Source organism: Phyllostomus hastatus, unplaced genomic scaffold (assembly GCF_019186645.2).
Source record: "Phyllostomus hastatus isolate PE091 unplaced genomic scaffold, TTU_PhHast_1.1 phas_contig_81, whole genome shotgun sequence".
Classification (NCBI taxonomy): Eukaryota; Metazoa; Chordata; class Mammalia; order Chiroptera; family Phyllostomidae; genus Phyllostomus; species Phyllostomus hastatus.
The window spans coordinates 2,417,328-2,439,761 of NW_025333962.1; the positions used below are offsets into that span (position 1 = coordinate 2,417,328).

At 57.8% G+C, this 22,434-nt stretch overlaps 1 protein-coding gene across 1 annotated transcript in view; it reads left to right on the forward strand.

Moving 5' to 3' along the window:
* OBSCN (obscurin, cytoskeletal calmodulin and titin-interacting RhoGEF) overlaps positions 1–22,434 on the forward strand; it is a 97,725-nt gene that overhangs the window by 40,704 nt on the left and 34,587 nt on the right. Inside the window, 27 exon segments of the mRNA XM_045850500.1 lie at positions 597–881; positions 1,059–1,325; positions 1,468–1,737; positions 2,622–2,888; positions 3,241–3,507; positions 3,725–3,837; positions 3,950–4,103; positions 4,281–4,442; positions 4,527–4,631; positions 5,182–5,448; positions 5,683–5,952; positions 6,095–6,361; positions 6,449–6,715; positions 6,813–7,079; positions 7,954–8,226; positions 8,829–9,095; positions 9,337–9,603; positions 10,236–10,508; positions 10,878–11,144; positions 12,070–12,336; positions 12,434–12,697; positions 13,244–13,507; positions 14,171–14,446; positions 14,618–14,884; positions 14,989–15,261; positions 16,289–16,485; positions 16,643–16,718. Of these exon segments, the coding sequence (XP_045706456.1) occupies positions 597–881; positions 1,059–1,325; positions 1,468–1,737; positions 2,622–2,888; positions 3,241–3,507; positions 3,725–3,837; positions 3,950–4,103; positions 4,281–4,442; positions 4,527–4,631; positions 5,182–5,448; positions 5,683–5,952; positions 6,095–6,361; positions 6,449–6,715; positions 6,813–7,079; positions 7,954–8,226; positions 8,829–9,095; positions 9,337–9,603; positions 10,236–10,508; positions 10,878–11,144; positions 12,070–12,336; positions 12,434–12,697; positions 13,244–13,507; positions 14,171–14,446; positions 14,618–14,884; positions 14,989–15,261; positions 16,289–16,485; positions 16,643–16,718 (6,459 nt within the window).

Below are 22,434 nucleotides of genomic sequence, written 5' to 3' on the forward strand. Positions count from 1 at the left end.
GGCCCCATGCTGATGCTTTCACCCTCTCCCTTTGTTTCTGCTCTGCACCTCCTTCCCCCACTGTGCTTAGCTGCCTGAAGCACTCAGTCTGTTTCACACCTCTCAGCCTTTGTCCCCAGGGTTCTGAACCCAATCTGCCCTCTCCAGCTCCTTTCCTTGCTCTGCTCCCTGATGTCCTTCTGAAATGTCAGTTCAGTTACCAGGCTGACCCTAGTGTCCCTGCAGTATCTGCTGATGGGCCCATGGAGCCCTGGAGGGCAGGCATCTGGCCTCTAGATTCTTGGTTGGACAGAGCTTGTGGGCCCCAGGCCTGTGGTTGCCTGCAGCTAGCTCTTCCTGGCTACTCCTCATGGCTCCTGGGAACCTGATGGTGACCACCAAGTGGTGTGGGGCCCTGCTGCATTCATGTTTGGTCCTGTTCAGTGGAAGCAGCAGCCAAGGGTTGGGCAAACAGAGCATTGAAGAGCAGTTGGAACTTGGGACAGCTCCATTTTAGGCCTTCACTTTATGGCCTGAGAGCAGCAGGGCTCAGGTCAGGGATGCAGGGTCCCCGCTTGAGCTGACTGATCCTCCTTTCCTTGCCTCCTGTGCCCCAGAGCCAGAGCCTGAGCCCCCTGCCCTGGAGAGACCAGGCTGCAGGGAGCTTCTGGTGGTCAGGGAACACGAGGATATTATCCTGACTGCCAAGCTGGCCACACCCTCTGTGGCTGTGGTGACTTGGCTCAAGGACGGTGTGGAGATTCGACGCAGCAAGCGGCATGAGATGGCCAGCCTGGGGGACACGCACACTCTGACTGTGCGCAGCGCACAGACTCTGGACAGCGCGATCTACAGCTGCCGCGTGGGAGCTGAGGGGCAGGACTTCCCAGTGCAGGTGGAAGGTCAGCCGTCCACACGCGCAGTCCTCTGAGAACCTGTGTCTGCTGGGGTCTCATGGGAGGGCGTGCAGGCAGTGTCCAGAGTGGATCCAGGTGGGGTTCAGGGAGCATGACCCCAAAGCGCAGAGATGGTCCCCAATGCCTATGCCCCTCCCGGCTGATGTCCTTCGCCTTCCGCAGAGGTGGCCGCCAAGTTCTGCCGGCCCCTGGAGCCTGTGAGTGGCGAACTGGGTGGCACAGTGACACTGACCTGCGAGCTGAGACCGGAGCAGGCCGAGGTGCTGTGGCGCTATGGAAGCATGCAGCTCCGGGCAGGCAAGCACTTCCAGATGGCAGCTGTGGGGCCAATGCGCTCGCTCACTGTGTCAGCCCTCAGGGTGGAGGATGCGGGCGAATACGTGTGCGAGAGCCGTGATGACCGGACCAGCGCCCAGCTCACAGTCTGTGGTACGCAGCCGCAGTGGGTGTAGACTGGGGCGGGTAGCTCAGCTTCCCCGGGTGGCTTCACGGAGGAGGCGCCCTTCCTCGGTGTCTTCTGGTGGGGCTTCGCCCTTCCTGCCCGCCTCTCAAATGGAGCTCCTGCCCCTAGTCCCCCGTGAGGTCAAGTTCACATCCGGGCTCAGCGCTGTGGTTGCAGAGGAGGGCCGAGAGGCCACCTTCCAGTGTGTGGTGACCCCCAGCGATGCAGCTGTCACGTGGTTCCGGGATGGCACCCAGCTGCAGCCCAGCGAGAAGTTTCTCATATCGCAGAGTGGCGCCAGCCACAGCTTGACCATCTCTGGTCTGGCCCTGGAGGACGCAGGTGAAATCACCGCAGAGGCTGAGGGTGTTACATCCTCGGCTGTCCTGCGGGTCCGAGGTGAGTGTGTGTGTTGGTGGTGGGGGTGGGGGTGACAGGGAGTTGGGCACCTCCTGGGTGAGCTGATTCCTGGCTGGCAACCTGCTGCTCGCTGGCGCCCAGGTCCTCTGGCTGATCTCAGGGGACACAGAGTTTCCTGGCTGCAAAGAGAAGACTGGAGTGGAGTGGACACCTCCGCTGAGGGGTAGAAAGTAAATTGTTGCAAAGTGTACCTGGTCTGAAAGTGGGGTCCCACACTGAGCCCCATAAGTGTTGAGGTAGGGGGGAGTGTAATTGGCAGCCAGTGCAAGCAGAGACAGGAGATGAGGATATACTTTGCTTGCTGAAGCCAGATTATGCTGGCATGAGCCAGGTGTCACCTGAAGGTATGCCATTGCAGGTTTTCAAGTAAGAGTAGTGTAGGCAGATACACTCTCTGGGGAGGTCATGGCATAGCCTGGGACTGGGAGGTGCAATCCAGCACGTTTCTCTTCCTTCCTGTATATACTCCCAGGGTCTTAGTGGAGCAGAGGTGCTGACACTGAGGGCCTGGGGGCTCAGAGTCCACCTGTTTCACCAGCTCCCTGTGTCCCAAGGCTGCTGGCCACTGGCCACATTTAGGAGCTCCAGGCAGTGGGGCATGGCAGGGTTTTCAGAGCAGGAGAGCAAAAGGTGTGAGTGGGTTGGGGAAGGAGAAACCTCCTTAGTCTCCATGCCCTCCCATAAAAGTATACCTGTGCAAATGTGCAGCTGGGCCCTGAGTATGACTAAGGCCTTGTCTGGCTTCAAGTCCGAGTGTGGCAGGGCCCCTTTCTGCCTGCTGGGGGTTGGGGTGAACAGGAACCCTCTGTGCCTGGCCTCCCTGAGTGGCAGTCACTGTGTGACTGCCCTTTTCCTGGCCACAGAGGCTCCTGTGCTGTTCAAGAAGAAGCTGGAGCCACAGACAGTGGAGGAGTGGGGTTCCGTGACCATGGTGGTGGAGCTGACCAGGCCTTGGCCAGAGGTCAAGTGGACACGCAATGCCATGGTCCTGGCCCCAGGCAAGAAGGTGGAGATTCACACGGAGGGCACGAGTCACTCCCTGGTCCTTCACAGCGTGGATTTTGCTGACCGAGGCTTCTATGGCTGTGAGACACCAGATGACAAGACGCAGGCTAAACTCACAGTGGAAAGTGAGCTGCAGGGCAGCTGTGCCTGGGGGCCAGCACCCAGGATGGAGGAGGGAGGGGAGGGGGGCATGAGAGGAGCAGAGTTTCCCACTGGAGACATTCCCTGGGAAGGGGATGGAAAGGGAGGGTGGGGATGGACTACCAACTTGGAGGGGCATGCTAGGGGAGGGGTTGCAGGGATGGTGGCAAGGTGGGCCTTCCATGGAAAGCAATTATCCTCCTGTGGTGGGTGGAAGTGGGCCTTCCCTTCTAGGGCACAACATGCTGAGTTGAGGCCCCTGGGGAGGTCAGGAGGGCTGGCCTGAGGGTCAGGGTCCTGGTGCAGTAGCACACCCGTGCCATGTTTGCCCTCCAGTGCGCCAGGTCCGGCTCCTGCGGGGCCTGCAAGCAATGGAGGTACAGGAGCAGGGCTCGGCTATCATGGAGGTGGAGCTGTCACATGCTAATGTGGAGGGCAGCTGGATGCGTGATGGTCTTCGGTTACAGCCAGGGCCCTTGTGCCACCTGGCAGTGCAAGGCCCCGTCCATACACTCATGCTGTCTGAGCTGCAGCCACAGGATGGTGGTCTCATCGCCTTCAAAGCTGAGGGCGTGCACACATCTGCTCGGCTGGTGGTAACTGGTGCGTGGGGAACAGGGAGGCACCCACTCGAGAGCATGTTCATCCCTGTCCCTAAGGTGGCCCAGGAGACAGGCAGGGACAGGGAGGTGGAATCCTCGGGGTGAGGGGGACATTCATTCCTAGAACCAGCTGAGTGATTTGGTCCAGCTCAGCCCCCTCACCCCTGCCCAGGGCTCCTCCGGGACCTGACTCTCATCTCCTTCTCCTGCCTCCCCAGAGCTGCCTGTGAGGTTCAGCCGCCCACTGAAAGATGTGGTGGCCACAGAAAAGGACAAAGTGACCCTGGAGTGTGAGCTGTCCCGTCCCAATGTGGATGTGCGCTGGCTGAAGGTACCTTTGTCCGTGGACCCTTCTGCTCCATCCCACTCCTCCCCATGGGTGGGCAGGAGTAGGACTGTTGGGTAGGCATCCTCAGTGCCTGACCTGGCCTTGTACCCTACAGGATGGTGTGGAGCTGCAGGCTGGCAAGACAGTGGGCATGGCAGCCCAGGGCACCTGCCGGACACTCATCATTTACCAGTGTGCCTTTGGGGACCAGGGCGTGTATGTGTGTGATGCCCACGAAGCTCAGACCTTGGCCTCTCTGAAGGTGCAAGGTGAGGGCTGGGCAGAGTGGGAGAACAGGGCTAGGTGCAAAGACCTCCTGGTCCTCAGTGTCCCCCATCAGGGTACTTGCCCTCTGGTCTTGACCCCCTCCTATACTCAGCAAACTAGGGGTGGGGGTGGGCAGCTCTGTGTCTCAGAGTGTGGCACGGTCTCCTTCCATGCCTCAGGCCGCAATGTCCAGATCCTGAGGCCCTTGGAGGATGTGGAGGTGACAGAGAAGGAGAGTGCCACCTTCTCTTGCGAGGTCTCCCATGATGAGGTGCTAACCCAGTGGTTCCGGAAGGGCAGTAAGCTTCGGCCCAGTGACAACGTGCGCATCCGCCAGGAAGGTGTGAGGGCAGCAAGTGGCTGTGGGAGGGCCTCTCCCTATCCCCCAGGCACCTCCCCAGGTGCTCAGTGGTCTGTGTCCCCAGGGAGGATATACACACTCATCTACCGGAGGGTTCTGGTGGAAGATGCAGGAGAAATCCGATTTGTGGCCGAAAATGCAGAATCTCGAGCCCAGCTCCGAGTAAGAGGTGAGGGGCCTCAGGGGAGGGTGTAGACTGGACACCAAATGAGAACACGCATGTGCTGAGCCAGCTGTTCCAATGTTTGCCTGGCAGGATGGGTGACCCAGGAAGAGCGAAAGAGGGTGTTGCCTCCACTGCAGGAAGACAGGGCTCTGGGGAGGCAGCCCACCTTTGTTTAAAGTGAGGGTACCGGCAAATTCTTCCTCCTGGGACTTTGGCAGGTGCTGGAAAGCAAGGTGCCAGGCTGATGGCCTTGATGACAGGAGGGAGTGGAGACCAGGCACAAGGGAGGAGGGGGCCTGAGGACAGGCAAGGCAACCACCCGGGATGCAGTGATGTGCAGGCCAGGGTGGGGCAGATGTGGGGGCAGCAACGGGGTACAGCAAGAGGCACAAGGGGTGAAGGTGCTTTGTGGTCAATTGTACAGAGGATCTCAGCCCTGAGCATGACACTTGGCTTAACCTGGCTGGATGGGAGCTGCATAGACAGAGCGCCTAGTCTCAGGGGGCTGAGGTGGCTGAATGCCCACCCTGACCCCTCTTGGCCTCACCCACAGAGCTGCCAGTGTCCATCCTGCGCCCACTTCGGGACAAGATTGCCATGGAGAAGCACCGTGGCATACTTGAGTGCCAGATGTCCCGGGCCAGCGCCCAAGTGCGGTGGTTCAAGGGTGGCACGGAACTGTGGCCTGGACCCAAGTATGAGATGGTCAGTGATGGCCTCTACCGCAAGCTAGTCATCAATGATGTGCAGCCCGAGGATGAGGACACTTATACATGTGATGCTGGCAATGTGAAGACCAGCGCCCAGTTCTTTGTGGAAGGTGAGGCAGGGCCCAGGGGTGAGGCAACAGCTGTCTCCTGTGCCTGGGGATGGGCTAGGGCCTTGTCATTGACCCTGATACTTGGAGGCAGGCAGGCCAACTGGGGAGTGTTGGGGCAGGAGGTAGGGGAGGGTGAGAGCACAGAGTGTAGGGGATAGTGTATCCCCAGGAAGGAACAGCATGGGGGTGCAGCAGTCCTGCAGAACTGTGTGGTGACCCTTCCCTCGCCCACAGAGCAATCCATCACCATCCTGCGGGGTCTGCAGGACGTGATGGTGATGGAGCCCGCCCCTGCCTGGTTTGAGTGCGAGACCTCTATACCATCTGTTCGGTCGCCTAAGTGGCTGCTGGGGAAGACGGTGCTGCAGGCTGGGGCGGACGTGAGCATGGAGCAGGAAGGCACAGTGCACCGGCTGACGCTGCGGCGCACCTGCTCTACCATGACTGGGCCAGTGCACTTCACCATCGGCAAGTCTCGCTCCACTGCCCACCTGGTCGTCTCAGGTGAGCTGTGCAGCCTGTGAGCAGAAGGAGGGACTCCTGCAGATGAGGTGCTGGACCAGGGCAGCCGATCATGGTTTCTGGGGCTTCCTCCCCTCCTCAGCCCAGCCCTCCCCGCAGTGCTGTACTCTCTCCTCCTGCTCAGACATCCCTGTGGTGCTTACACGGCCTCTGGAGCCTAAGACTGGACACGAGCTGCAGTCGGTGGTCCTGTCCTGCGACTTCAAGCCACCACCCAAGGCTGTGCAGTGGTACAAGGAGGACACACCCCTGGCACCGTCTGATAAGTTCAAAATGAGTCTGGAGGGTCACATGGCGGAGCTGCGTGTCCTGCGGCTCACGCCCGCCGATGCTGGCATCTACCGGTGCCAGGCTGGCAATGCCCAGAGCAGCGCCCGAGTCACCGTGGAAGGTGCGTGGCAGGGGTACAGGGCCACCTTGAGAGCCCTGGGGCAGGTGGTGGTGGCATAAGCTGAGCCTTCCTGTATGCTCTTGGCAGCTCGGGAGGTGATACTGACGCAGCCACTGCAGGACACAGAGGCCACAGAGGAGGGTCGCGCCTGTTTCTCGTTGGAGCTTTCCCATGAGGATGAAGAGGTGGAGTGGTCGCTCAATGGGATGCCCCTCTACAATGACAGCTTCCATGAAATCACCCACAAGGGCCACCGCCACACGCTGGTACTGAAACGGGTCAGGCGGTCGGACGCGGGAATGGTGTGCGCCTCTTCCCCCAAGGTGACGGCCTCTGCTCACCTGGAGGTCAGAGGTGAGGGTCCCTGCGGGATCTGTGGGGGTTCCCCCAGGGGTCCCCAGTGGCAAAGGTGGCAGCTCCTTTGCTCACCTGATCACACCCTGTCCTGCAGTGAAGCCAGTGGTGTTCCTGAAGGCACTGGATGATGTGTCTGCGGAGGAGCGGGGCTCTCTGGCCCTACAGTGTGAGGTCTCTGACCCCCACGCCTGCGTGGTGTGGCGCAAGGATGGCGTAGAGCTGGGTCCCAGCGACAAGTATGACTTTCTGCAAACAGCGGGCACACGTGGTCTAGTGGTGCACGACCTGAGTAAGGACGACGCAGGCCTGTACACCTGTCACCTAGGCACTGAGGAGACCCGGGCACAGGTCAACGTGCAGGGTGCGTGGGGGCGTGGCTGGGCTCTGGCTCAGGGTACCACCTCCTGAGGCCCCACCCACTCCTAAACCAAGGCTGCTGGGCTGCTCTGGTGAGCCAGGAGAGGTCAGGCAGGCTCTGGGAAGAGTGGGCTTGTCTCGGTCTTTAGGAGGTCCAGGTGCAGCAGGCAGGTTGGTGGGAGGACCTTAATGGAGTGAAGCATGGGAGACTGGGCAGGCTCTGCCTGATGGAGTCACACAGTACTCAGGTTCCAACAGGGCCTGGAGACATCCACTGTGTACCAGGGGATGTGTGTGAGCAGGCATGAGGCCCATCAAGGGAGCCTCTTGGAGGCGGGGAGGGAGAGAGACCACGGTGTCAGGAGGAAGATGCCTGGGGAGGACTTCCAGGCCACAGCCACAGCCACAGCCTGGGTCTTGTTCCCCAACCAGGCGGTTGCTATCTTACCATGCTATCTATGCATGACAGGACTGTTCTCTATGAACTCATCGTGGCTCCCTGATGTCTGGTGGGTTTGAGATGAGACAGGAAAGGTGAGGGGTACAGTGAGTTTATACCAGAGCTAGGTGGCCCCCTCATTTGAGATGGCTGTCCTTTCTCTTCCAGAGCATGTGAGCTAGTGAAAACCCCTGATGCTTTTTCCTCTGCCCCTTGTTCTGTAGCAGAGAGGAAGGTGGCCACTCTGGTTGGTACTCACAGCTCTTGGTCATCCAAACACCAGGGTGTGGCCAGCTGGAGGCCCAGGGGGCATTTGCTGGGGGGCTGTGGAGGGCAAGTATTTGAGCCTCTGGAACACTTTGGGGCTCGATGGTGTTGGTCTTGAGAGGCAGGCATCCAGGACCCAGCCAGTGTGATGGCTGCTTTCCATGGTTCACAGACCTGCACGTGGGTATCACCAAGAGGCTGAAGACGGTGGAGGTGCTAGAAGGTGAGCGCTGCAGCTTTGAGTGCATCCTGTCCCATGAGGATACAGGTGACACTGCTGTGTGGACAGTCGGCGGAAAGACAGTGGGTGGCTCTGGCCGCTTCCAGGCTACGTGCCAGGGCCGAAAGTTCACCCTGACTGTGCAAGAAGTGGTGCTGGGTGACACCGGGGAGGTGGTCTTCTCCGTGCGGGGCCTCACCTCCAGGGCCTCACTCATCGTCAGAGGTGAGCACATGCATCCAGGGCAGACAGGGCGTCTCTGTGTACTGAGCTTGGGCTCTCCCCAACCAGTCTACAGCAGGGTCTCAGGCTGGGTAGCCTGCCAGGGTGTGTCTCTGGGGACTGTCTCCCTCAGCCACTGGTGGGGACCCAGAGGCTCCTGTTGGAATGCTTGCTGTTTCTAGTTGTCCAGGGACTCAGGGTTTTTTGTCTCCCACCTGTGGTCCGACTACTGTGGTAGCTCCAGGGCACATGGTCACCAAGCCAGTGAAATCACTGAGCTCATGCTCCCAGCATAAACACTGGTGTAGATCAATGAAGCTTGGTTCACAGCTGGCACCAGCCACTGCCACACTCTAAGTCTTGGGCTCTGAACGATGCTGAAAGCATCTGTGCTCTCACATCTCCTACTCAAAGCCTCCTCGCTTGTGACAGTGGGGGTCCTGGCATTCCAAGGCTCTGTGGCTCCTGGGTCTGAGGTCCTAGAGTTTCAGGCTGTATGTCTGTGGTCTTGGCCCCCAGAGCCTGAAGATTTCCAAGGGCCAGCTCTGCCATTGCCTCTGGCATGGCCGTGGCTGTGCTTCACAGGCTGCCTCTGCCCCCTTCAGAAAAGCCAGCAGACATAACAAAACCTCTGGAGGATCAGCAGGCCGTGCCCGGGGAAGATGCAATACTGAGTTGTGAGCTGTCACGGGCGGGAGCCCCGGTGCGCTGGCTGAAGGAAGGGAAACCCATTCGCAAGAGTCAGAAGTATGACCTGCTCAGCGAGGGTACTCGGGCTGTGCTGGTGGTCCGCACAGCCTCGATCAAGGATTCTGGAGAGTACACGTGTGAGACAGAGGTTTCTAAGAGCACGGCTAGCCTCCGAGTGGAAGGTAATCCCACGAGAGACTCTGAAGCAGCCCCCATGGCCTCTCTTCCTCAGCATGGCATGGGTCCACTTCCTCAGGGCCTCCGCTGTGCTGTCCCAGGTGGAAAGGGAGGCGGTCCAGAGGGAAGGGGATCCACTCAGTCCCTGAGGTTGCGTGGGCAGGCTGGGGGGTGAATTGCTCATGTCCCAAGGGGCACAGTGGGGTTTCAGGCTTTACCCTCACCCCTTCTTATCTCTTCCACCAGAAATGGCAAACTGGTTCACAGAGGAGCTGGTGGATCTGCGGGTGGAGGAAAAAGGCACAGCTGTGTTCACCTGCAAGACAGAGCGCCCTGCAGCCACAGTGATCTGGCGCAAGGGTCTCTCTGAGCTGCATGCCTCAGAGAGGCATGCACCCAGCCAGGAGGGCGTGACTTTGAGGCTCACCATCAGTGCCCTGGAGGAGGCAGACAACGACACCTATACTTGTGACATTGGCCAGGCAAAGTCCCAGGCACGGCTCCTGGTGCAAGGTGAGGGTGGCCCATTGCACAGATTTCATGGCCTGTGATGTGACCTGTTTAAAGCAGACTCAGGGGCCCTGGATAAGCCCAGCTTTGGTTTCCCCATCTCTTAACGGGGTTGCCTTGGGTGGTCTTGTCTCTGTGGTCCTCCCACTTGGACCTTGTGTGAATGAATCAGCAGCCTCCATTTATTACTGCGTGTGTGTTTCTGGAGCCCTTCCTATGTGCTAGTATGTGTCTGAGCCCCTTTGCATGTGCTCTGTGTGTATTTGCATGCAGATGTACCACCTCTGCACATGAAGGTCCCCAGGTTTGAAGAGCAGTTTGTGTCTGACAGGCAGGGTGAGGCTCATCATTGTCTTCTGGGGATGGGGGCACTGGCATGGACAAGCTGGAAGCACAACTTGTGGAGGGGCCATTGTGGGTTACTCTTTATGCTCTGTAGAAGGACTGAGAGGGCTGGGGCTCCTCCATGGACCTAAAACAAATACTTTGTCAGTTCAGCTCTGACTCTTACTGTTTCCTTAGTTTTGTGATCCTGAAATAGTCACCAGCTCACTGTGACCCTGAGCCCACACCAGGTCTAGGGGAACATCCCATTTCTCTCAATGGGGTCCTGATGTACCCACCCTGCCCACCAGGTCAGAGAGTGCTCATTGTGGAGGAGCTTGTGGATGCTGAAGTACAGGAGGGCTCCTCAGCCACTTTCAACTGCCGCATCTCCCCTGCTGACTACGGGCCTGTCCACTGGTTCCTGGACAAGACACCCCTACATGCCAATGAGCTCAATGAGATTGAGGTCCAGTCAGGTGGCTACCATGTGCTCACCCTGCGGCAGCTTGCACTCAAGGACTCGGGCACTGTCCACTTTGAAGCAGGCGACCAGCGGTCCTCAGCCACACTGCGGGTCACAGGTGGGCTGTGTGCCTAGTACTCTGGTAGGGACCAGTTCATGTGGCTCTGGACACAGTGTGATCCTGGGGCTCACAGAGAAGGTGCTGTGGGCTGGGCCTTGGATCCCAGGGTGGACTTGGGTGGTTGGGTGTGGTGGTTTAAGGATGACTTATTGTGCAGGGTATGCAGATGTGATTCCATGGTCAGCATGGCATAGGCCTGGCTATGCCCCCGTGATGTGGAAAACCACTCAGAGCCTTCCTTGTCTGTGTCCCCACCCTGAGGTGAACAGATGGGCACTGACCTGGGGTGTCACCTGGGCTGCAGTGACATCTGGAGCTTCTTCTGCAGAGCCTACAAGTGCCCTGTCCTCCCCTCTTTATCCCCAGAGAAGCCAAGTGTCTTCTCCCAGGAGCTCAAGGATGCCACAGTCATGGAGGGGGAGGATCTGACCCTGGTCTGTGAGACCACTGTCCCAGACAACCCTGTGCACTGGACCAAGGATGGGAAAGCCCTGCGGGCATCAGCTCGATGCCAGCTGAGCCGTGAGGGCCACCATGCCCAGCTGGTCATCACTGACATCACCCTGCAGGACAGTGGGCGCTACAAGTGTGAGGCTGGTGGTGCCTGGAGCAGCTCCATTGTCAGGGTCCACGGTGAGCTCCCAGCAGCACTGGGTGCCCATGGTTTTCATCTTGCTCAGGGGTGGGGAGGCTCCGGACCCTATCCAGCTCCCTCTCTCTTGGCCTTTGCCCTCTCAGTGTCTGTGTGTGTGTGGGGGGGGTGTGTACAGGGGATTCACCTGGCTCTGTCCATCTGGTCTCTCTGTAGCTCATCCCTGTTACTGCTGCTTCCTGTCTCTGTGTCTCTGCTGCTGAGAGAGCCCCCCTTGCTTTCTGTTGGTTTCCTGACTGGCATTCTCCTTTGTACTTGATTCCTGACTTTGTCTTGTGTTCTGACATCTCTGTGTCTCCCTCCTGCTGGCTTGGCCCACCTCCATCAGCCTCTGTCAGCCTGGGCTGAGTAACAAATACCACAGACAGGGCAGTTCAAACACCAGACATTTATTTCTTCCCCACCCCCAGGATGGAAGTCTGGGTTCCAGGTGGGAGCAGTGCTGGTTCTCCTGTAACCTCTCTCCTTGGTGTGTGGATGGCTGTCTCCTCCCTGTGTTCTCACATGGTTGTCTCTCTGTGTGTATCCGTGTCCTGGTCTCCTATTCTTATAAAGATACCAGTCATTTGATCTTGGCCCACTCTAGTGACCTCATTTCACATTTCTCACATCTTTAAAGGCCCCATTTCCCAATATAGCCCCATCTGAGGTTCTCGGTTTGGGGCTCCAGTATGTGAAGGGAATCACATTACAGCTCACAACACTCTACCCTTCTTTGTTCATCTGTTTGGCTCCCCCTTCTGGAGGGGCAGAGCTCTCAGGTCACTGATGGCTGTCACCAGCCCCTGATGTAGAAGGGATGAGGCTAGCCTGCAGAGTGTACTGGTACCTCCAGCCCACTTCACCAATAGGAGAGCCCCAGGGGAATGTAAGGGTGAGAACAAGCTGAACTTGTGCCTTCTGCAGCACGGCCAGTGCGGTTCCAGGAGGGGCTGAAGGACATGGAGGTGTTGGAGCGGGGGGCGGCCACACTGTGCTGTAAGCTGTCGTCTGTGGCTGTGCCCGTGGAGTGGCGCCGAGAGGATGAGGTTCTGCGGCCAGGAGGCAAATACAGCATGCGGCAGAGGGGCTCCACACTGGAGCTGGTGGTCCAGGACCTGCAGCCCCACGACAGCGGGCAGTACTCCTGCCACTTTGGGGACCAGGCAACCTCAGCCACGCTTACTGTAAAGGGTAAGATGGCCCTGCCCTGCCCAACCAGCCCTGTGGAGCCCCTTTTATCCCCTGTAGGAGGGTGAGGATGATGTGCCCTGTTTCTGACCTTCCACAGCCTTTCCTGCTGAGTTCATAGGAAGAATGAGAAGCAAGGAGGCCACAGAAGGGGCCACAGCCACGCTGCACTGCGAGCTGAGCAAGGCGGCCCCCGTGGAGTGGAGGAAGGGGCCCGAGACCCTCAGAGCTGGGGACAGAGTCAGCTTGAGGCAGGACGGGGCCGTGTGTGAGCTGGAGATCCAGGACCTGGCTCTGACTGATACTGGGGAGTACTCATGCGTGTGCGGGCAGGAGAGGACGTCAGCCACGCTCACCGTCAGGGGTAAAGACTGAGTGTGGCCAAGTGGAGAGGTGTTCTGGTGTCCACTACTCATGTCATGACATCTGTGTGCACTTGTGCCATGTTCTCCATCTCGATGTCTCCCTGTCCCATGGTTCCATAGAGTCCCTTCCTCCTTCTCAAGCTGTTGTTCACACCGGGAGGAAGCAGCACCTGAGCCACCTAACTCCCATTATGTTATCGCCAGCTTTGTCCTGTTGTCTTCTTGGAGTCTGTGTCATTTCCTCCATCCAATCATGTTGTGCCTGGCTTTCCCCATGGAAACTGTCTCATGTGTCTCCCCAACCCTCTCCCACACTGTTCACCAGTGTCCTACAAAGTGTGAGGCAGAGGCATCCCTGAAAGTGGCCTTGGACACTCTGTTCAAGGGCTGGGCTGAGTGCAGCCACAGTCCACAGCAGGGACTGGGCACAGCCAGCTGAGGCCCTCGTCCAGATGGGTTTTATGTCTTCACTGTGTTGTCCATTCCTGTCCTATCTCTGTGCTCAGATGGGTGATTGTGTCTGCGTGTATCTGCCCCTCCCCCAGCCCTGCCTGTGAAGTTCACAAAGGGTCTGAAGAAGGAAGAGGCCACGGAAGGGGCCACAGCCACGCTGCACTGCGAGCTGAGCAAGGCGGCCCCCGTGGAGTGGAGGAAGGGGCCCGAGACCCTCAGAGCTGGGGACAGAGTCAGCTTGAGGCAGGACGGGGCCGTGTGTGAGCTGGAGATCCAGGACCTGGCTCTGACTGATACTGGGGAGTACTCATGCGTGTGCGGGCAGGAGAGGACGTCAGCCACGCTCACCGTCAGGGGTAAAGAACTGCATGAGGCTTCATGGGGACTCTGGGCACTGTTCTTCCTTCTCTGTCTCTTGCACACATACTGTGTGTTCAATGGCCTTCAGATCCTCCCTGCCCTTGTTTGTTTCCCTCTGCTCCTGTCTGCTTTCTGTTACTGCATAGTCCAAGACCTGGCATCTAGGTACTGATCTTCATCTAAATCATCTCTGACCAGTCTCGTATACGGCTGGAATGCCAGTGTGTCCCTCTGTCTCTCTTAATATATTTATATTTTCCCCTTTCTCCCTAACCTCTAGTCAGGATGTGAGGGCTCACCCTGCCTTAGGGGTCTGAGGGGATCCCTGGCCCTGATGACCTGGTTGGACCTAGCTCTGCCCATGGACATTTGGGTGGCAGCTTCACAATATTCACATGGTTACATCCAGAGCTCCTCTTAAAGCTCCCACCATAGACCCTCTTTCCCCTTGAGGGAGACCCAGGCCCACCATGCCCAAACCTTCCCCAGTCTCCTGGAACCTGTGGCAATGGGTCCTTTGGGTGGCTAGGCAGCTGGGGTGAAGCTGAGGGCCAGGCCTTCCCTAGGTTCTCAGTGGAGCTGACTGGGTGTGGGGAGCCCTGTCTCCTGGCTGGGTCTCTGGGCTTACCTTGTGTCCTTTCTGCCCACCCAACCTGCAGCCCCACAGCTGGTATTCAGAGAGCCCTTGAGGAGCCTGCAGGCTGAAGAAGGTGCATGGGCCAGCCTGCGGTGTGAGCTGTGGGAGCCCAGTGCTGTGGTCTGGAGCAAGGGTGGCTTAGAGCTGCAGGCCAATGAGCGCCTGGAGCCACGGCAGCAGGGTTGCTTGGTGGAGCTGGTGCTTCAAGACCTGTGCCGGGAGGACGCGGGCGAGTACACCTGCACCTGTGGCTCCCAGGCCACCAGTGCCACCCTCACTGTCACAGGTGGGACCCAAGGTGGGCTCTGCCCTCAGCACAGACCCCCCCCCTGCTTTGGGGGTTTCCTCTGGGCTAGAGTCCCACCCAGGGAGTTCCATCTGGGGGGACCCTAGCCCAGAGGAAACCCATCAGGGCTGGTGGGCAGACCTGACCTGAGGTTCTGTTGACCTTATGTCCCCCTCCCCACAGCTGCACCTGTGCGGTTCCTCCAGGAGCTGCAGGCCCAGGAGGTGGCTGAGGGTGCACTGGCACGCCTGCACTGTGAGCTGAGCCGGGCAGGCGCCAGTGTGGAGTGGCGCAAGGGCATGCTACAACTCTTCCCTTGCACCAAGTATCAGATGGTGCAGGAGGGTGTGACTGTGGAGCTGCTGGTACATGGTGTGGAGCAGGAGGACAGTGGCTACTATACCTGTGACATAGGCCACATTCAGAGCACTGCCAGACTCTCAGTCCGAGGTGAGCTGTCTCTGGTCTCTGCCTCCCCCATGCCCCTCAGGCCCTGTGGAGCGGAGTGGGGGTGCCTTGCTCAGCCCCTCTAAGTGCCCCTTCTGACCCCTCAGCCCCTAGGCCCATGTTCCAGACTGAGCTGCAGGACACAGAGCAGGAGGTGGGCAGCCTGGCCCAGCTGTGCTGCCAGCTGAGCCAGGTGGAGCCTGGGGCCCCCGTGCAGTGGCTCAAGGAGGGTGTGGAGCTGCACGCAGGCCCCAAGTATGAGATGCATCACCAGGGGGTCATGTGTGAGCTGCTGATCCACGGGCTTGAGGCCAAGGACTCTGGCGAGTATGCCTGTGTGGTGGGTGGCCAGAAAACCATGGCCTCTGTCAAGGTCAGAGGTGAGCCTTCCTCTAAAAGCTATCTTTTGACCCCCTCTCACCAAGTGCTGTTCTGGGGTGACTCTTAGGCCCCTAGGGTTACAAGCTCTCTTCATTTCTGGACCACTACCCTGTTGACAGTGGGAAAACTGAGGCTGTGGCCCCTAGATGTTGCACCGCCCCCTGCCCCCAACCAGCAGGTGGGGCAGCCTGACCTGAGCTACCCCTTCTGAGGCCCTGCCTGTCTGTCTGAAAGTCTTGCCTCCCCGATGTCTCAGCCAAAACAGGGCTGGCTATGGGGTGGGGTGGACAGAGGCAGCTCATCACCCTGCAACCTCTTGCCTACTTTCTCCTAAGAGAAGCACCCTCATCCTATCTTTGACCCCAGGGGTCCATGTTTTATAGCAAATAGGCTGACAAATATCATGTGAGGCAGTAGAGGCCATGGCAGGAAGAGTATGAGAATATCCAAGAAGGCTTCCTGGAGGAGGGGGAGTGGGAGGTTGGCTGGGGTGCTCAGACCTGGCTGGTAAAAGGCCCCCTTTAGCTACACCCCAGAGTCTGAGGAAACCATCCTGTGGGGCCTGGTTGCCACTGAGGTACAGGCCATAATGGATGTGGGGTTCAGCTGCAAGGTGTTGAGGGTGGAGGCCACAGGTGTCCAGCAGCATCTCCAGAACTTGCCGCTGCAGAGCAACAAGGTGACAGAGGTGGCCATGCAGGGCAATCACACCCACACACTGAGGCTGAAGGGCATGACACCTGAAGATGCAGGCAGTCTCCTTTCATGTGGGCATCCACAGGTCCTGAGCCCAGCTCACTGTCTGAGGTGGTGGGTGAGGGTGGCTGCCCCTCTCACCACACTTGGAGCCAGAACATCCAGGCCCTGTTCATGGACAGAAGCAGACTATAAGCATCTCTGTTTTGGGGTTGGGAACTAGCTCTACAGATGGGTGGGGTCCTGGGGGAAGACTTCAGGACTGGGAGGTGCTCCTGATGATGGGGCATTCCCAGTGCTGAGAATGATGCCACACTTCCCCTGGTGCAGCCCCCAAGGTGACCATTCTGGAGCCCCTGCAAGATGTGCAGCTCAGTGAGGGCCAGGACGCCCACTTCCGATGCCACCTATCCAGGGCCTCTAGCCAGGAGGCCTGCTGGGCCCTGGAAGGAGTGCCCCTGCAGGCCAACGAAATGAATGACATCACAGTGGAGCAAGGCACATTGCACTCACTCACTCTTCACAAGGTGGGACCCTGGGACCTGTCTCCATCCATATGCTTCCAGGAACTCGTGGGGGGTGGGGGGCGGACAGTTCTAACTCTAGCTGGATTGCCCCAGGGACTTGCCAGAAAAAATAGTCCAAATGGGTTGTCAGGCTGAGACCCCATCTCTCTTCCCACAGGTGACCCTGGAGGATGCTGGAACCATCAGTTTCCAAGTGGGCTCATGTAGCTCAGAGGCCCAGCTGAAGGTCACAGGTGGGCAGTCCCATTCCCATGCCTGGCAAGGTGATATCTCCATATTCTTCCCTACTTAAAGAGCTGTTGGGGGTGGTGAGGTCAGAAACCTGTCTTCTAGGAGTGATTTTGCCTTGCGGTGCAATTTTCCAACCCCTGACTGCTAAAGCCATGAACCAGATAGTGCACTGAGGTGGGCTGGAGGAGATCAGCTCAAGAGATTCTGGTGTGCATGTGGGGTCCCTGTATGGGGTTAGTGCTGTCTGTAGGGGGGAGATGGGAATCTGGGCCATGGTGGGGAGGAGACTGGGTCCTGAGGAGGAAGCCTTCTGTATGGCTACCCTCTGTGTGGCTAATCCTATGACATAGGTCATCTTAACACATATGTGCACACTGAACAGGCTCCCATATGATGGTGTAATAGTATAGTGTACTTGGCCTCAGGCATGCAACAGGATTTCAAGGACCTTCAACTTGGGTTATACCTTGTCTGCAGAGCTGGTCATTCCCAAGCATCTCTCCCTTAGTGTCCTACTCCTGATTCTCACACTGATCTCACCTGTCTAACTGTTTACTATCCATCCACCATCCATCCATCATCAACCCATTTACCATCCATCCATTCATCTACCATCCATCATCCACTCATCCAATATGTAACACCCATTCACCATCCACCCACCCACCATCAATCCATTTTTCATCTATCCACTAACCATCATGCTTCATTATTGATCCATTAATCTATCTGTCATCAATTCATCCATCCATCTATCATCTATTCATTGAATATCTACCATCCATTCACCATCCACCCATCCATCTATCATTAGTCATCTATCTATCCATCCATCCACCATCCATTTGTTCATCAATCCAACTACCCATTCATTCACTTATCCATCATACATTTACCAAGCCATCCACTTGTTCATCTATCCATCCATCTACCACCCATCTACCCACCCATCCACCATTCACCATCCACCATTATTCATCTATCCATTCATCCATCCATCCACCAATATCCATCTACCTACCATCCTTCATCATTCATCTACCTATCCATCCCTCCACCATCCATTCATTCATCAATCAATCCATCCATTCAGCCATTTATCCATCCGTTTGTCACCCATTTACCCAACCATTAATCTGTTTACCTATACATTCATCCATCTACCCATCCATTCACCAGCTACCATCCATTGAACAAATCCCTTAAGCCTCTACTTTTGTCTAAGTCTCAGACCTGGAGAGGAGCCAGGTACATCTCTGACATCAGGGAGTCCCCAGTCCACAGGGATAATTGGAAATTGGAGACAAAACACATCCTGGGTCTTCAGTGGTGGACAGACACAGCCAGCTCTGTGGCCTCTGGGTCTGGGAAAAGCCTCAAGTTGAGTGGTGGGAGAGGGACAGTGTCCTAGGTGTCCTGATTGGGCTGGACTAGGAAAGGTTTTGTGTGTTCATTAGGGTAAGTATCTCTGAGGGGGACATGGAGCTGGGTTGGCCCTTATGGGCCTTGCTTAGGGCTGTGCCTTGGTCCCTGTCAGATATCCTGTGCCAACTGGCCTGCATACAGACATCCTGCCATGCCCTTGGGGGAGGACTATGGACATGGGTTTGTGCTAATGGGTGTCCTTGTAGGTGGCATATGAGCCATCTTGGGAACTGGAGAAGCAGGCAGAGACTGTCAGATGTGCACTCTTGGGAGAGGGTTGGGGCAGGTGGAGGGCTGGTGCTAGGGTTTTGGTAGTGCATGCCCAAGAAGGGCTTGGGGGGCATCTGAGGAGGGCCTGGCTGGGGCAGGCATGGGAGCACAGCAGCTGCATCTGGGAAGCCCCTGGTTCAGGCCTGCTGTGTGACGGGGTAGGAAGCAGTTGCCACAGGCATTAGGGCACTGGAATCTTAGGACCAGAGGCACCAAAGGAGACATTGAGATAAATGGTCTTCTGGGAATAGGAGCATCTGCTTCCACACCTTCAGGGAGGGAGGGCTTACTCCCTGAGGCAGACCCCACCTGCTCAGAGTGGTGGCCCATAGACTTGCCTCCCACCCCACAAAGATTGAAGCCACGGGGCTTGGGGCTGGTTCATTCTACCTGTTTAAGAGACCATGGATACATGTCTTCTGTATACTTTTGTGAAACTGGGTATATTCCAGAGAGGGGCATGGTTGCAGGGGATACTGAGCCTGATTTCTGTGGGTGGTCTGAGTGTATTATTTTGTGAGCAGGGTGGGATAGCTGGCCAGGTGGATCTCTAGACCTAGCCCCAGAGATCCCCCAAATGGTGGACCCCCACATGACCCTGTGGGCCCAGGGCACCCCAGCCTGCCCTCCTGTTGCCCTCTTGTGCAGAGGCAGCACCATACCTGGTACGTGGCTTGCAGAACGTGGACGTGTTTGCGGGGGAGGTGGCCACATTCTCCTGCGAGGTGTCCCATGCAGGTGGGCCTAAGGCCCACTGGTGGCTGGATGGGACCCTACTGCAGGACGGCCCCCAGAGCACCATCTGCGAGCGTGATGGGACCTTCCATTCCCTCATGCTGTCAGGCCTGGGGGTTGCTGACTCAGGCACCATCACCTACCACGCAGGGTCCCTGGTCTCTACGGCCAAGTTATTGGTCAAAGGTACCAGCCGATGGAACCCTGCCCGCGCTGATGCTTCTGCCCCTGCTGTCCCTGCTTGCTTCCTGCAGGTTCCTGGGGCAGGGGGTTGGGGACTGGCATTGCCCACATGTGCCATGTGTGGGTGTTCAGGCAGGTTGCCATCTTGCTTTCTGGGTGAGAAAGAAGGCCTGGCTCAGAGCATGAAGCTAGAGGCCAACTTCATGACCACCTGTTCAGGGGCCCCTGAGTGTTCCTGCTGCCTGGCTGCCACTCTGTGGCTGCATGTAAGTCAGGTACACACCCAGAGGGCAGCCTAGAGGTAAGGGCAGCCTTCCTGCCCGGACCGCCTGCCCTGTCCCTGCTTGTGGCTGCTGCCACTGCCATGGTTTGGGTTGGGGTCTTGTGCTCCTTTGGTAAAGAGTGAGTCATTGGGGAGGGCATTAGGTTGCCAGGGTCTCCTCAGAGCACTCCAAGTGGGTATGTCATGTGCTCCTGGGAGGGTCACTTGGTATGGCTCTGCCTGGCATTCTTCCTGACAGGCCCTCTGCACTATTGCAGAATAAATGGACATGCCCTCCAGGTTCAAAGGGCAGGCTATTTGTTGAGCATGACTTTGCCAGGTGGAGATTGGATGGAGCCCTCTGGAGAGGTTCTTGGAAAGGGATAAGCTAGGCTGGGGCTGATGTGTGCCCAGCAGAGGGTGTGGACACTGAGGGAGCCCCTGGGCTTTTGGGAGGGAGTGTTGTGTCCCTGCTGGGGTAGTGTGCTCCCCAGGACTTGGGGTTAGAGAGTCCAGGAGAGGCCCAGTGGACAGAGGCCATCTGCCACAATTGGGGTGTGTGGGGGCAAGACTTGTCCTGTATGAAAGGTCCTGGGCTGCCATGGCCAATTCTTTTCCTGCCGGAGGCCCTCGCTTGCTTGCCAATGAACCGCTGCCACTGACTGCATAGGATGGGTGGGCTCTGGCCACACTGCTTAGGCTGACACGTGCCCGGCGTGTCGGCCGACAGATCCCACGGTGGAGGTGGTCAGTGCCATGCAGGACCTGGCGGTGGAGGAGGGCGGCGCGGCCGAGCTCCTTTGCCAGTACTCGCGGCCGGTGCTGGCCACATGGAAGAAGGACGAGCAGGAGGTATGCGCCGACGGGCGCCGTGTCATCCTAGAGCAGGACTGGACCGTGGCCAGGCTGTCCTTCAGGCCGGCCTTGCCCTGCGACAGTGGCATCTATTCTTGTGAGGCTGCAGGCACCCGTGTGGTGGCCCTGCTGCAAGTGCAAGGTGAGGCCCCTCAGCAGGCAGCCCCAGGCATGGTTTGAGCCAAGATGCAATGGAGTAAACATCAGGCAATGACAGCTAGCACTGCATGACCGTGACAGTACTAGAAAGAGAGGATCCAAGCAGGTGGATCCTGCTGGAGCTGGCTGGGCCCCGAGCCCACCCACCCAAACCTGCACCCCTCCCCAAGCAGCCTGATAAGACAGGGTGACTGGACAGATCCTGGGCAGAGGCTGAACCTAAAGAATCTGCATCCAGAACACTGAGGGGGTAGAGGTGGTCAGGGAAACAGCGTCTGGGCAGGTGAGTGAGCAGGCTTGAGCCACAGGGCCCTCAGCAGGGCTCTAAGTGGGCTGTGTCCCCAAACACTGTGTTCAGATCCCAGCTCTGCCCCTTCCTAGGCTGGTCACTCAGAGGGTATACCAAGCCCCATGTCCCTGAGAGGATACACAGTTGGGGGATCAGGAGGCGGTGGGCTGCCCACTCTATGGAAGGCTGGGGCCACCTTCTTGTTCAGAAAACCTGAACCAGTCCTGGTGGTGAGTGAGCTGGAGGGTGGAGAGAACTGTCAGGGGGCCATTTGTGGTGGAAAGCATGTGTGAGCAGGTGAGACCAGCATCCATGACTGGTCACCTGAGGTAACCTCCCACCCCATTCACTCACTAGTTCAACAACTGAGTTTTGTAAACCTCTTTTTGGTGCTTGTGAGCACATCAGGGAATGAGCAGAAACCTCTCCCTGCATGGTGGCCCCTTGACAACCCTGCTGAAAAGTGTGACAGGAGCTCTGGGGAGGGGCTGCAGCATGTCCCAGGACTAGAGCGGGTGGCAGTTGCAGGAAGGCTGGGTCTCATGGACATCTGGGCAGAGCCTTCAGCCACAGGCAGGACCCAGTGGAAAAGGGGGCACTAGAAGGAAATGGGGCCAGCAGGCGCTTGGGGCTTACTTAAAATCCTGGATTTTATACAAAAAAGCTGCAGTGGCACACTCAGGAGATAAGGTGAGCTCCTGCAGCGGAGCATCCCCCACTCCCTGCCCCTGCAGGGGTCAGCTGGAGCCTGGCCATGCATCAGACAGACTGCAGCCAGACTCTTATGTCCCCATCAGTTCTGTTGTGTGGAAGGAAGGGGCTGGGCCACAGTGAGTCTGGTCTGTGGTGTGAGCAGCTCAGGGCAGGAGGGCAGTCTGGTAGAGGGATGCAGATGGTCCACATGTCATCTGCTCTGAGACAGTCTCCCCTTCACCCACTGGGCTGCTGTTCATAGCAGCCACCTTGCCTGCAGGTGTGGGCCTGGGCTGCAAACAAGCTGGCAGGAGTACCAGGGCAGCATGTGGCTTCCATCCAGGCCATGTACCCAGACAGTATTGGGGTTGTGGGTCCGGGCCTCTGGCTCAGTGACTGCACAGGTTCCTTGCTGTTGTGTGGGTCTAGACCAGACACTCCCTAGCACCCAGGTCTGTCCTGTGTCACCTGATGTTCCTCTCCTGCCTGACCTCCCCACCTGGCCCCTTGCATCCTTTACCCCACCAGCCTGACTCCCTGCTGTCTGCCATGCATCCATCCTTCCTTCCCATTATAGTGTCTCCTTATGTCACTCTTCTTGGCTTGACACCTGTCCTGGGAATGGCACTAGGAGGTGGCAAGCCAGCACAGCCAAGCACTGAGGTCCTGGCTTCCATGAAAAACATGTAGCCATTTATTACAGACTCACAGACTTTGTAGGAGAGAACCAGAGAGGGTTGGGAAATGTGGGCAGAAGTGTCTCTGGTTCCAGGAAGTGAGGGAGCAACCCAGAAGGTCTGATAGAGTTGGCTGGGAGACAGAGGGCCTGATCCAGAGCCCCACCTGC